We start from the raw sequence: 12,994 nt of genomic DNA, 5'->3' as shown, positions 1-12,994 counted from the left end.
CCACTCTGCTCCTGACTTCATTACAGCCTTGATCCAAACATGGACAAAAGAGTTGAACTCAAAAGGTGAGGTGACTGCCCTTGACATCAAGGCAGCATTCGCCTGAGTGTGGCATCAAGGACCGCTAGCAAAATTGACTCCAACCAGGGGAAAACCCTCCACTGGTTGGAGTCATATCTAGCATAAATAGAAGATGGCTGTGGTTACTGGAGACCAAATCATCTCAGTCCCAGGGCATCACTGCAGGAGTTCTTCAGGGTGGTATCCGAGGCACAACCATATTTAACTGCTTATCAATGACCTTTCCCACGTCATAAGGTCAGATGTGGGGATGTTCGTTGATGACTGCACAAATGTTCAGTACCATTCGCAGCTCCTCAGTTACTGAAGCAGTCGTGTCTATACGCAACAAGACTTGGACGACATTCAGGGTTGGGCTGACAAGTGGCAAGTAACATTCATGTCACACATGTCAAGAAATGACCACCGCCAACAAGAGAATCGAACCATCTCCCCTTCCATCACTGTATCCCCCGTTATCATCAACCTGGGTGTTACCAGAAACTTAACTGGAATTGCATACAAACATGCAGGAATTCACCAAGGCTCCTAAGATGGACCCTTCCAAACCCAGACCACTTCTATCTAGAAGGACAAGGGTAGCAGATAGATGGGAACACCACCACCTGGGAGTTCCCTTCCAAGTCACTCACCATCCTGACTTGGGCATATATCGCTGTTCCTTCATTGTCGTTGGGTCAAAATCCTAGAACTCCCTTCCTAGCAGCACTGTGGGTGTAGCTACACCACATGGACTGCAGCAGTTCAAGGCGGCAGCTCACTACCACCTTCTCAAGGTCAACTAGGGATGGGCAATAAATGGTGGCCCAGCCAACGAAGCCCACATCCCACGAATGAATAAAAAAAAAAATACGAATTAGGAGCAGTAAGTCATTCGACCCCTCAAGCTTGTTCTGCTTTAGATAAGATCATGGCTGATCTGATTGTGGCTTCTACTTTCCTATCTACCCCCTATACGCTTTGACTCCCTCAAGAATATATCTATCTCAGCCTTAAAAATTTTCAATGACCCAGCCTCCAATGCTATGTGGGGAAGAGAATTCCTCACATTAACAACCCTCAGAGAAAAAAGAAATTCTCATCTCCATCTTAAATGGAAGGCCCCTTATTTTTAAGCTGTGCAGCTAGAACAAGAAGGTCACAGTCTCATTTAGGACTAAGATTAGGGGAATCTTCTTCACTCAGACGGTGGTGAGCCTATAGAATACTACAGAAGGCTGTGGAGGCCAAGTCACTGAATATATTTAAGGAGGAAATAGGTAGATTTCTGTACTCTAAAGTTATGAAGGGGGATGGGGAGAGCGTGGGAGTACGGCATTTCTACAGCCATAATTATATTGAATGGCAGAGCAGGCTTGAAGGACCGAATGACCTACTCCTGCTCTGATTTTCTATGTTTCTGTGTTTCTATGTTTCCTCCAGTTTCAGTCTCTCCCACAAGGAGAAACATCCTTTCAACATCCTTCCTGTCAAGTCCCCACAGGATCTTCTGTTTCAATAAGGTCATCTTTCATTCTTCTAAACTCCAATTGGTATAGGCCCAAACTGCTCAACCTTGCCTCATAAGACAGCCCCTTCATCTCAGCAATCAGTCAAGCGAACCTTCTCTGCACTGCTTTCGCGATTCATGTGCCTGGATACCTAGTACTGCAGAGTCCTGCAATCTCTCTCCATTTAAATAATATGCTGCTTTTTGATTTTCCCTGCCAAAGTGGACAAGGCCACATTTTCCTACATTATACTTCATTTGCCAAATTTTGCCCAGTCACTTAACCTATCTATATCCCTATGCAGACTCCTTGTATCCTCTTTACAGCGTACTCTCTTACCTATCATTGCATAATCAGCAAATTTAACAACCATACATTTATCCAAGTCATTGATGTAGATTGCAAATAGTTGAGGTCCCAGCACTGATCCCTATGGCACTCCACTGGTTACATCTTGCCAACTTGAAAATGGCCCACTTATCCCTACTATCTGTTTCCTATTAGCTAACCAATCCTCTATCCTGCTAATATATTACCCCTACAACATGAGCTCTTATTTTGTCTAGTTACTTTTGATGTGGCACCTTGTCAAATGCCTTTTGAAATCCAAGTACACCACATCTACAGGTTCCCCGTTATCTGCATTGCTTGTTCCTTCCTCAAAAAACTCCAATAAATTAGTCAAATGCAATTTCTCTTTCACAAAACCATGTTGACTCTGCCTGATTACATTAAAATTTTCTAAGTGCCCTCCTTAATAATACATTCTAGCATTTTCCTTATGACAGATGGCAGGCTAACTGCCTGTAGTTTCCTGCTTTCTGTCTTCCTCCTTTCTTGAATAGAAGAGTTACACTTACTATCTTAAAATCGGTTAGGGCGTTTCCAGAATCTAGGAAATTTTGGAAAATTAAAACCAATGCACTATTTCAGCAGCCATTTCTTTTAAGACCTCAGGATGAAGTCCATCAAGATCTGCAGACTTGTCAGCCTTTAGTTTTAATAATTTTCTCAGTACCCTTTCCCTGGTGATTTAATTGTTTCAAGTCCCTCTCTCCCTTTCACCTCATGATTTACAATGGTTTCTGGGATATTCTTTGTGCCTTCTAGAGTGAAGATAGCAAAATATCATTCTTTACTGGTTTTTATATTCTGTTGAATCTTCTGACCTGCCACCAATCTTCACAGAATTGTACATTTTTCATTTCAATTTGATACTACATTTAACTTCCTTAGTTAGCCACGAATGATGCATCCTTTTTCTGGAGTCTTTCTTTCTCCCTTCCTAACAGCACTATGGTGTACCTATACTGCAATATCTGCAGTGGTTCAAGAAGGTGGCTCACCACCACCTTCTCAAGGGCAAGAGTTTTTCACCCAGAGGGTAGTGGGAATCTGGAACTCACTGGCAGAGGCAGAAACCTTCATAACATTTAAGTAATATTTGGATGTGCACTTGCGATGCCATAGCATATAAGGCTATGAGCCTAGTGCTGGAAAATGGGATTAGAATAGTTAGGTACTTGTTTGACCGGCACAGACTGGATGGGCCGAAGGGCCTTTTTCAATGCTGTAGACCTCTTTGACTCTATAACTATGGATGGACAATAAATGCTGGCCTAGCCAGCAACACCAGTATCCCATAAAAAGAATAAATTCTAAAAATGCACCTTTGCTGAATGTTATGAAATATTTCCTTAAATAACTTCCACTGCATCTCTACTGACCTACTCCTTAATTTAATCTCCCAGCTCACGTAGCCAGCTCACGTTGCCTTTATTTAACATTAGTCTTAGACCCACTCTTCTCTCCCCCGAACAGAATACAGAAAACTCAATCATGTTATGATCACTGCTACCTAGGGGTTCCTTTACTACGAGATCATTAATTAATCATGTCTCATTGCACATCATCAGGCCTAGATTAGCGTGCTCTCTGCTTGATTCTAGGACAAGCTGCTCTAAGGAACTGCCCGAAAAGCACTATGAACTCACCTTCTAGGCTACCTTTGCCAATCCGAATCATCTAATCTGCATGTTGATTAAAAATGCCCATGATTATTGCCGTGCATTTCTTATAAGCCCTCATTATTGGTTATCAGCAGGTCAGAGCCTGGGAATTCTGCAGCAAGTAACTCACCCCCTGGCTACCCAAAACCTGTCCACCATCTACAAGGCACAAATCAGGCATGTGATGGAATACTCTCCGCTTGCCTGGATGAGTGTAGTCCCAACAACACTCAAGAAGCTTGACATCATCCAGGACAAATCAGTCCACTTGATCAGCACCCCATCTACCATCTTAAATATTCACTCACTCCATCACCAACTTACAGTGGCAGCAGTGTACACCATGCACAAGACACACTAGAGCAACTCGCCAAAGCTCCTTCAATGGCACATTCCAAACCCCTGATCTCTACCATCTAGAAGGACAAGGGCAGTAGATGCATGGGAACACCACCACCTCCAAGAGCTCCCCTCCAACCCCTACCACCCCCTAAGCCATACACCATCCTAACCTAGAACTATGTTACCATTCCTTCACAGTCATTGGGTCAAAATCCTGGAACACCCTTCATAACAGTACCGTACGGGTCCTACATCAGAAGCACTACTGCGGTTCAAAGGCGGCAGTTCACTACCAGCTCCTCCATGGTAATTAAGGATTGGGAAGAAATACAGGCTTTGTCAGCAATGCCTACATCCCATGAAAAAATGCTTCTTTTTCTGCAGCAATCTGTTCAGGTGAGGTGAGAGAACTCAAAAATGCAATTTCCAAAGGATGAAATATATTATAGTTTATTTGATTTTTGTAATGCAGGGGCACTTGATACAGGAATAGAATGCTTATACTTTTTAATCCCATCAAGTAAATGTCAGGTAGTGACGATCTTGAACAAAAGGTCCAGCCATCTCCCCTTGACCTTCAATGGTACCACCACAGCTGAGTCTCCCACAATCAGCATCGTGGGGGTCACCAACTGACCAGAAATTTAACTAAACCAGCCGAATCAACAACGTAACTACAAGAGGAGAGCAGATGTTAGGTATTCTGTGTCAAGTAGTTCTCACTGCTTAACTCCTCAAAGTCTCTCAAAATTTGAAGGCTTTAAGATAGGCATGTGGTAGAACACTTACAACTCCTCTGGATGGGGATGCAGACACAACAACGCAAGAAACTCAACGCTATCATGACATCACAGTTTTCTTAATTGGTACCCAGCATTGGATTCAATAACGCCCATCCATCACCCATTCACCATGCTGCAGCTTGCACAATCTACAGGTGAACTGTAGCACTCTCCAAGTTTATTCTGACAGCAAACAAATGCAAATCACCCTCGCTGATGACCTGCTTGATCTGCAGCTTCACATCAGCTGCAAATGTGACCTCTACCACCAAGGAAGATAAGAGCAGCAATGCTCTGGGGTTCTCTGCATCCTTTCCTTCAATCATGGTTCAATATCCTGGAATTCTCTACCTGACACCATTGTAGGAGCAGAATCAGTACAAAGACTGTGAAGTTCCAGGAGAAGACTTAACATCACCATCTCAGAACAGCTAGGGAATGGGCAATAGCTGCAGTCTTTCCTGTGCTGCTACATCTTGAGAACAAATAATTTTAAAAACTGAAGAACTCTCCCCTCCTCAAACAGAATCAATGCATCTTCAATGTTCACCTAAATTAGCAGACCCTATTTGTGCCTCATCTAATGAATGGCATCTCATTGCAGTTTTTCCACAATATTGCAACAGGGTGTCAGCTTAAGTACTTGCCTGGGAAAATTAGTCAAGATAAAATATGGAGAAGGTTGGGGTGGGGAGAGCAGAAGCATGGCTTAACGTTTACATACTTTTCATCTCATGAATTTAAGAAGGAGCTGGAGGTTGAATGACTAAGGGCCTAAAGCAAATACTACATTTGATAAAATCTGAAAAATTAAATACAATTTGTCTGCCTAAAAAATATTTTCAAAGCTCTCATGACGGTTCAGTTGGCCAGTACATGATCCCCTACAGAACTGAGCCAAATAGGAAAGGAAATCAAGGGCCTGATTCACCAGCCCCAGAGGGATTAGCATAAAATCTGGACTAATAATTCAGAGGCCCAGGCTAATGCTCTGGGGCCAAGAGCATTATTCAAGAGCCAATCCCACTATGGCAGCTGGTAGAATTTAGATTCAATTAATAAAATCTGGAATTGAAAACCAGCAACAGTAACCATGAAATTACCATCCATTGTCAAGCAAACCCATCTGGTTCACTAATGCCCTTTTGGAAAGGAAATCTGCCATCCTTACCTGGTCTGGCCAAGATGTGACTCCAGGCCCACAGCAATATCTCTTAACTGCTCTCAAGGGCTTTGCCAACAATACCCACATCCCACGAACAAATATAACTTTTTTTTCTTTTTGAGAAGCTAAGCAGATCTTTTCATGGCACAAATGCCAGCATTTTTGGGGGGACAGCAGCTTGTTAATTTATTTTTCATAAGAAATACAGAATGTTGCAGTGCCTTGCTTAAATTGAACTTTCTGTCTTGGCATAATGAAGGAAACAGGTTTAATGAAATTGTAATAGCCTACCCTCCTGAACAATGGTTCCAGCGATAACTGGATGAAGTGGTCATTTTGCATGCATGAATTTGAGCTGAATGGGAGCAAGCTATTCAACAATAAGAAATGTCATATCCAAGCCTGATCTTGCCCCTATCTAAAATTTGCACACTTATACTTTCGACCAGAGATTGGCCCAGATTATCAGCGTTTGCAGTCATTACTCCTCTGAAACTGAGAGCAACCTCTGGAGTCCACACATGCACACTTAAACTTGGAAATCCAGAAGCAGGTGCCAGTGATTTTATGCTTCTCCATAGGTTGCCCTATTGAAGTCCCTTTAGTCTGCAATCAATTAGAAATCACTAAACTGACAAGAAATTTCTCCTTTAAGCTATCAGGCTCACTGCAAAAAATCTTGAAAATGTTACATCTTGTTAAAGGAGGTGTAACTGAATTTTTAACAGCAAATTGTGTTCATAATTAGTGCTGAACAGCCTCAATAGCCCTGAGAAACTAATTTTAATTTTATGGATTGTTACTGCTAAGCTTAAAAAAAACTCACATATTTCTAAAATATCTTTGTGATATTTCAGCTTCTACATTAATCCCATGTATATGTTCCAATCATTTATTTTGCTCTCTATAAAATGTAATCAAAAGTGAAGGATAATCAGTGCATTTTACTTCCTGGTTTGCGGACAGTGAAATGCAGGCCATTATGTGGTCTCAGTTTGTGAGAGCTTGCTGTGTGCAAATTGGATGCCGCGCTTCCTACATTTCAACAGGGACTACAATTTCTACTATGTTGGCTGCAGTTAGACCTTGGAGTCAGGTATTGTTAATGTGCCACCTCAAACACTAAGTGCTGTGGGATGGTGTAGGATTGGAATCCCATCCAACTGGCAAATTTATGGAATATAATTTCAAACCCACAGACATATTTCGACTTCATGATTGGAACTATAATTACAAAAAAATAAGCTGCAGTTTGCAGCACAGGGCTGGGCAGCAAGGAGTTAATTCATACATTAGTTTAAAAACAGTGACTCATCATAAAGGTTTGGATATTGACTAACTGCTATCAGGGAGCAACAGTACCAGGGAAATGCCATTCCCTGCCATCAACTAATGCAATCAAGGATCCTGATTACCCAATACAACGGCACAAAGGACATATCATTAATATAATACATTCAAGGAATTATGCAACTAAGGTCTGCACCACAGGTAAAGGTACTAGAATACGGTCATTCAAACCCTCATTAACCTTGGAGCCAGGTGTTGGTTACTGTGCCACCTCAAACAGCAGGAAAATTGCTCATACAATGAGAACTGATAATATCTTCCATGGAAAACCCTGTACTGTTTCAATCAGCAGGAGATGGTGACATTTGGACTTTGCGTGGAATTAACTAAGTTGGACATTGGAACAACAGGAAATATGTTTTGACATGTCTGAGTTAAATTATCAAAGAAGAGCAGATCTGAGTATCTGGGTTGCAGTTGGAAGGAGGGTCAGGGCTGGTCACTTTGACTCAGGCCTACATTCATTACTGGGCAGACCAGCTGTATCGGTGATTATAAGTGTTTTCAACCATATCATGGTGATATTGGCCTGAAGGTTTTGGGCTACAGTAGGAAGAAGGGTCAAGTTTGGTCAACTTGTCTCAGACCTACAGTCAACACTGGACAGGCCAACTGTGTTGGGGATTGTAAGTTTCAGCCAAATCATAGTGATATTGGTCTGAGGGTTTTGTTTGGGGCAAAAGTTTGATGTTTCTGCTGGCACCTTGTAACTTGTTTCAGCCATATCTTGGTGATACTGGTCTGAGGGTTTTTCTTTGAGGTTTCAGGACAAGATGCGGTGTTTTGCCTGTGCTTTTGTAAGTTTAAACCAAGTCATGGGGGCTTTGTGCAGAGTTAGCATTTTTGTAAGTTTAAGCCCGAGTCATGGTGACTTTGTGTCGGGTAATGGGAATGGGTTGATTTAAATTTTGGGGTTTTGTACTGTGGGGCTGTGGGCAATTCAATAAAGCAATTGTGAATTATCAGAAGAAGCTTGTCTCGCTGGTCATTCTGTTCATGCACGAGAATCTGGTGTCAGGAACTTGAGTGCGGGGAGGGTCTCTGAGGGAAAAGAGGAACCCCTACAATGGGTTGGCGTTGGGAAAAGCCCTATCTTTCTTTCTGTAATTTATATGATTTCCCTGTCCCACCACTCTAGCCAAAGGGCAATTGAGGCCAGCTGCAGAAGTCAGCTAACCCAGTGCAGGACCTTACTGGTGTATACTTCTCAGCCTCGTACAGGCTAGTGCACTCCCACTAACTGGACAGACTTGTAATGTACCAATTTTATTTTAACATGACCCACTTTAAATCCGTATCACATCCTTGGAAAATTAGTATGAAAACATTTGAACATGCATGCATTACAATTACCATTTTAACCTAATTTACTGCATATCATAACTGGATGATCAAGAAGGTAAGAAACATACAATCACAAGCAAACTACACTGAGGCATAGACATGTAGAGTTGAACAAGACAGTTCATATTAGATGCACTAAAGCAGCTTTAACTCACCACTTCATGAACAGAACGGTTGAATGAATCTTCCTCAGTGAGGATTAGAAGAATAATAAGAGCCATGTACACATGGTGAGAATTCCGCTCTTCAACGCAATACAAAGTCTCAAGAATTGGAAGAACCTGCGAACCAAAGAGCAAAACAATACAATCAATTCTTACTCTATTTTCCTACCTATTTGACCTTGCTCCCACTTATCTCCTTTTTAAATAAGGGGCCTCATTTCAGTGAGAATTAACCTGTAAATTCATCTACCATTACCACTTCCTCCCCTCTTCTCCTGAAAGCAGTGACTTAAGCTCCAATTCTTTTGGTCCGGGTGCCAATTTTCCATGTGTGAGCACAGGATGCATCCCCATTTGAAGCTGGAAAACAAATATTTTAAAAGCAGGCAAACTGATACACCTCACCACCACCTAGGTGGAATTTTGGTTTTTGCCCAAGATTCCACTCCTTCACCCAGGTCTTAATTGTGGGTATGCCCCTAGGCATTAGTGTTGAGCACAATCCAGAAAAAGGGAAGAGAAAGGGGTCAGGATAAAAAGAGCTATCCACCACAAGAGAAGTTATGAGAAGAGATCACAGGCAATCCACTCTAATTAATCTCTTAGTCAGAGAATACTATATGGTCTCAAACCATAGAGAAAAATAATTTTCATGTTTCTCTCCCTGGTAGTATTTCAGACAGCTGGTCTTAACTGTTAAAACTTCTGAACCCCTCTTTGCATCACTGTCTGCAATTGATAACTATTTATTATTCTCAACAAACTATCATATGGTCAGTTACATGATCCAAATGTAGGTTCTGGGTCTATAAACTCTCAGAATCACAGAATTTTAACAGCACAGAAGGCCATTCAGCCCATTGTATCTGCACTGGCTCTCCAAATGAGCATTATGACTTCTTTAGCCAGAGAGTGGTGAATCTATGGAATTCATTGCCACAGAAGGCTGTGGAGGCCAGGTCACTGAGTGTATTTAAGACCAAGATAGATAGATTCTTGATTGGTAAGGGGATCAAAGGTTATGGGGAGAAGGCGGGAAAATGGGTTGAGAAACTTATCAGCCATGATTGAATGGCGGAGCAGACTCGATGGGCCGAATGGCCTAATTTCTGCTCCTCCGTCTTACGGTCTTATGACCTAGTGCCATTGCCCTGCCTATTCCCCGTACCCCTGTACATTGTATTTGTTCAAATAATCATCTAATGCCCTCTTGAATGCCTCGATTGAACCTGTCTCCACCACAATTCTAAGCAGTGCATTCCAGACCCGAACCACTGGTTGTACAAAAAAGCTTTCTCTCACGGCACATTTGCTTCTTTTGCAAATCACTTTAAATCTGTGTCCTTTCATTCTTGATCCTTTTACAAGCAGGAACAGCTTCTCCCTATCTACTCTGTCCAACCCCCTCATGATTTTGAACATCTCTATTAAATCGCCTCTTAGCCTTCTTCTCTCCAAGCTGAACAGTCACAACCTCTCCATTCTATCCTCATAGCTGACGTTTATCATCCCTGGAACCATTCTTCTGCGTTCTTGCCAATGAGTTCACATCCTTCCTATAATGTGGTGCCCAGAACTGTTCACAATATTCAAGCTGAGGTCTAGTGAATATCTTACATAAATTCCGCTTAACCTCCCTGCTCTTGTACTTTATGACCCCATTAATAAGGCCCAGGATACTATATGCTTTATTAACTGCTCTCCAACTGCCCTGCCACCTTCAATGATCTATGCACATATACACCCAGCTCTATCTGCTCCTGCACCCCCTTCAAAGTTTCGTCCCTTATTTTACATTGTCCGTCCATGTTCTTCCTACCAAAATGCATCACCTTCTCCGCATTGAACTTCATCTGCCACTTATCTTCCCATTCCAGAAACTTGTCTATGTCGTCTTGAATTTCCACACCGTTCTCCTCACAGTTCACAACGCTTCCAAGCTCCATATCATCCACAAACTTTGAAATTGTCCCCTGCACACCAAGATCTAGATCATTAATATATATCAGGAAAATCAAGGGTCCCAATACTGACCCCTGGGGAACTCCACTACAAGCCTTACTCCAGCTCAAAACATATCCATTGACCATTACTCTCTGCTTCCCATTTTTCAACCAATTTAGTATCCACTTTGCTACTGTCCCTTTTATTCCATGAGCAATAGCTTTTCTGACAAGTCTGTTGTGTGGCACTGTATCAAATGCCTTTTGAAAGTCCATGTACAACACCACATCTGCAACATTACCCTCATCGACCAAGCCTGAAAGGAAATGAGGAAAAGCAAACAAAATTTGTACTCTTGATCACTATCCAGTGACACCTGTTGGAAAAAGTGCATGGGAACAGTGGAGGAGGATAGTACGGAGGTTTAATATGATGCCCATCTGGTGAAAAGCCTCCTGACACACATAAACCAGGCTCAGAAATAAACTATCACAAAGGTGTATCACATAAAATATTAATTTATGTCATCAGCTGGACATACAGATGTATTGAACTTTCTTAAAAGTTAAAAAGAACACTTTTCCTAAGCAAAGGAAACTGGCTTATGGCAGCTACAATGTTGCATTTGAAAAATACATAGCTGCTTTTATGGAAACAGAGTCTATGGAGCTCTCAGAGAGAAGTCACATGATCAAACTCTTGGGTGTAAAAAAAGATATTGGATTTCTGGACAGTCTGAGAGAGACTGCCGGGGGCAACAGGCTTACCCCATCTTTCTTTCTTCTGAAACCTCTCTTATCAAAGTCGTATGTGATTTTAAAAACCCACCAGAAGACCTCATTGCTGTAGGTTGAGAGTTCTAATACCACTGTCTCCAGTGAGGAAACCCCAAGAACTAGCAGCTACTGTGAAGCGAGGCCCTTCAGCTGTGAACAAGCATCTGGACAAACCATGAATATTTTTTTTTCTGAGTTTACTTGTTTCTTGGCCAAGATTTTAATATCTGAAAGTTTTACTTCATTCTTGCATGCTTGAAGGGATTGTGTGTGTTTCTTGCATTTGTAGGTAGTAAGTCACATTTGTACATTTTGAACCTTGCATTAATAATTTCTGCATCTTTACCCAAATGAGTTTTAGCAATAGAGCTAACGCTTTACTTGTTAACTTAAGCAACCTGGTTGGTTTATTTCTTGTACCAAGCTATACACAGTTAGATGTTCATATTGAACTGACAATATCACCTCCCTTTTAAATTCAAATTTTATTATAACCAACTCAGGAGTGGGACAGAGAGAGGAATCAGTTCACCCCCATCATAATAGTCATAACAACAATGACCATTTGGATCAGACACCAGTAAAGTGTACCAAGATTGTTTATCCTAAGGAGTGATGGACATCAATTGGATTTGTTCAAACAGAACAATGAATGCTTGGAAGACAATGCTGGCTGTTATTTAATGAAAGTACAGGTTATTGTGATCCTCAAATAAAGCTAAAATTCAGTGTTTCAAATAAATGGCCAACAACATATTTCAAACCATAAATTTGAAAACCCATCTAATTTGATGTCAAAATTGAAACCCTTCTCTTCATTTCACTCATTCTATTGTGTTGCGTCATGCATAAAGCAGATAACACAAAAAGAAAAATTTAGATTCAACTATGGGCGTCAATCAATTGAGGAGGTGGATTCCAATCAAATTAAAAGGGTGCAAAAATCAACTTCAGTAAACATTCAGCTATTAGTCAGAATTTGAAGTTCACTGTTAGTAATTTAGAGGTGGTTTTTTTTAAACATGCTTTTTTCAAATCCATGTGTTCATGAATTAAGTACCCTGACACTGAAGGATGCCCAATCCTCTGATCTGTCAGATCTTGATTAAACCACAGGAAGAACAATGCCTCAATGACATTACCTAAATTTGTCTTTGGTTAACAGCAGGTAATGACTGAGAGGTGTGCTGCAGGCAAAGTTAATGTCTATATTCTACCTTAAGAAACATGCCTGAACTTAAGTGCCTTTAAGAGAAGCAGAAAACGCCAATAAGTAGAAATAGGAGGAACACAAGTATAAGTATATAAGGTTTATTATTCTGATTTACTCTATAATCGCTATACCAAGAAGCTGGGAGAATCAGGGAAGGAAATACAAGGTTATGCTTCTTTTAAAAAGAGTGAACAGGGAATCATATTGGTGAAAAGACAGAATTTAATCAGAGTACATGGTTTGCATTTCTGTGTCCATGTTCTGTTGATGAGGGTGTGAATCAAAGCAAAAAGGTAGGATAAGCCAGAGTATAGCAAGTTTGGCTACGTCTCCC

The 12,994-nt window shown here is 41.3% G+C and overlaps 1 protein-coding gene across 2 annotated transcripts in view; it reads right to left on the bottom strand.

Moving 5' to 3' along the window:
• Nucleotides 1-12,994, bottom strand: part of dym (dymeclin) — a 553,915-nt gene that overhangs the window by 363,222 nt on the left and 177,699 nt on the right. For both annotated transcript variants that reach the window (XM_041192773.1, XM_041192774.1), the window contains exon 11: nt 8,719-8,844. In XM_041192773.1, coding sequence (XP_041048707.1) covers nt 8,719-8,844 — 126 coding nt within the window. The remainder of the gene's footprint in view (nt 1-8,718; nt 8,845-12,994) is intronic.

Source organism: Carcharodon carcharias, chromosome 1 (assembly GCF_017639515.1).
Source record: "Carcharodon carcharias isolate sCarCar2 chromosome 1, sCarCar2.pri, whole genome shotgun sequence".
NCBI lineage: Eukaryota > Metazoa > Chordata > Chondrichthyes > Lamniformes > Lamnidae > Carcharodon > Carcharodon carcharias.
Note: the sequence above shows the minus strand (reverse complement) of the source record. Positions and strands in the feature narration are given on the sequence as shown.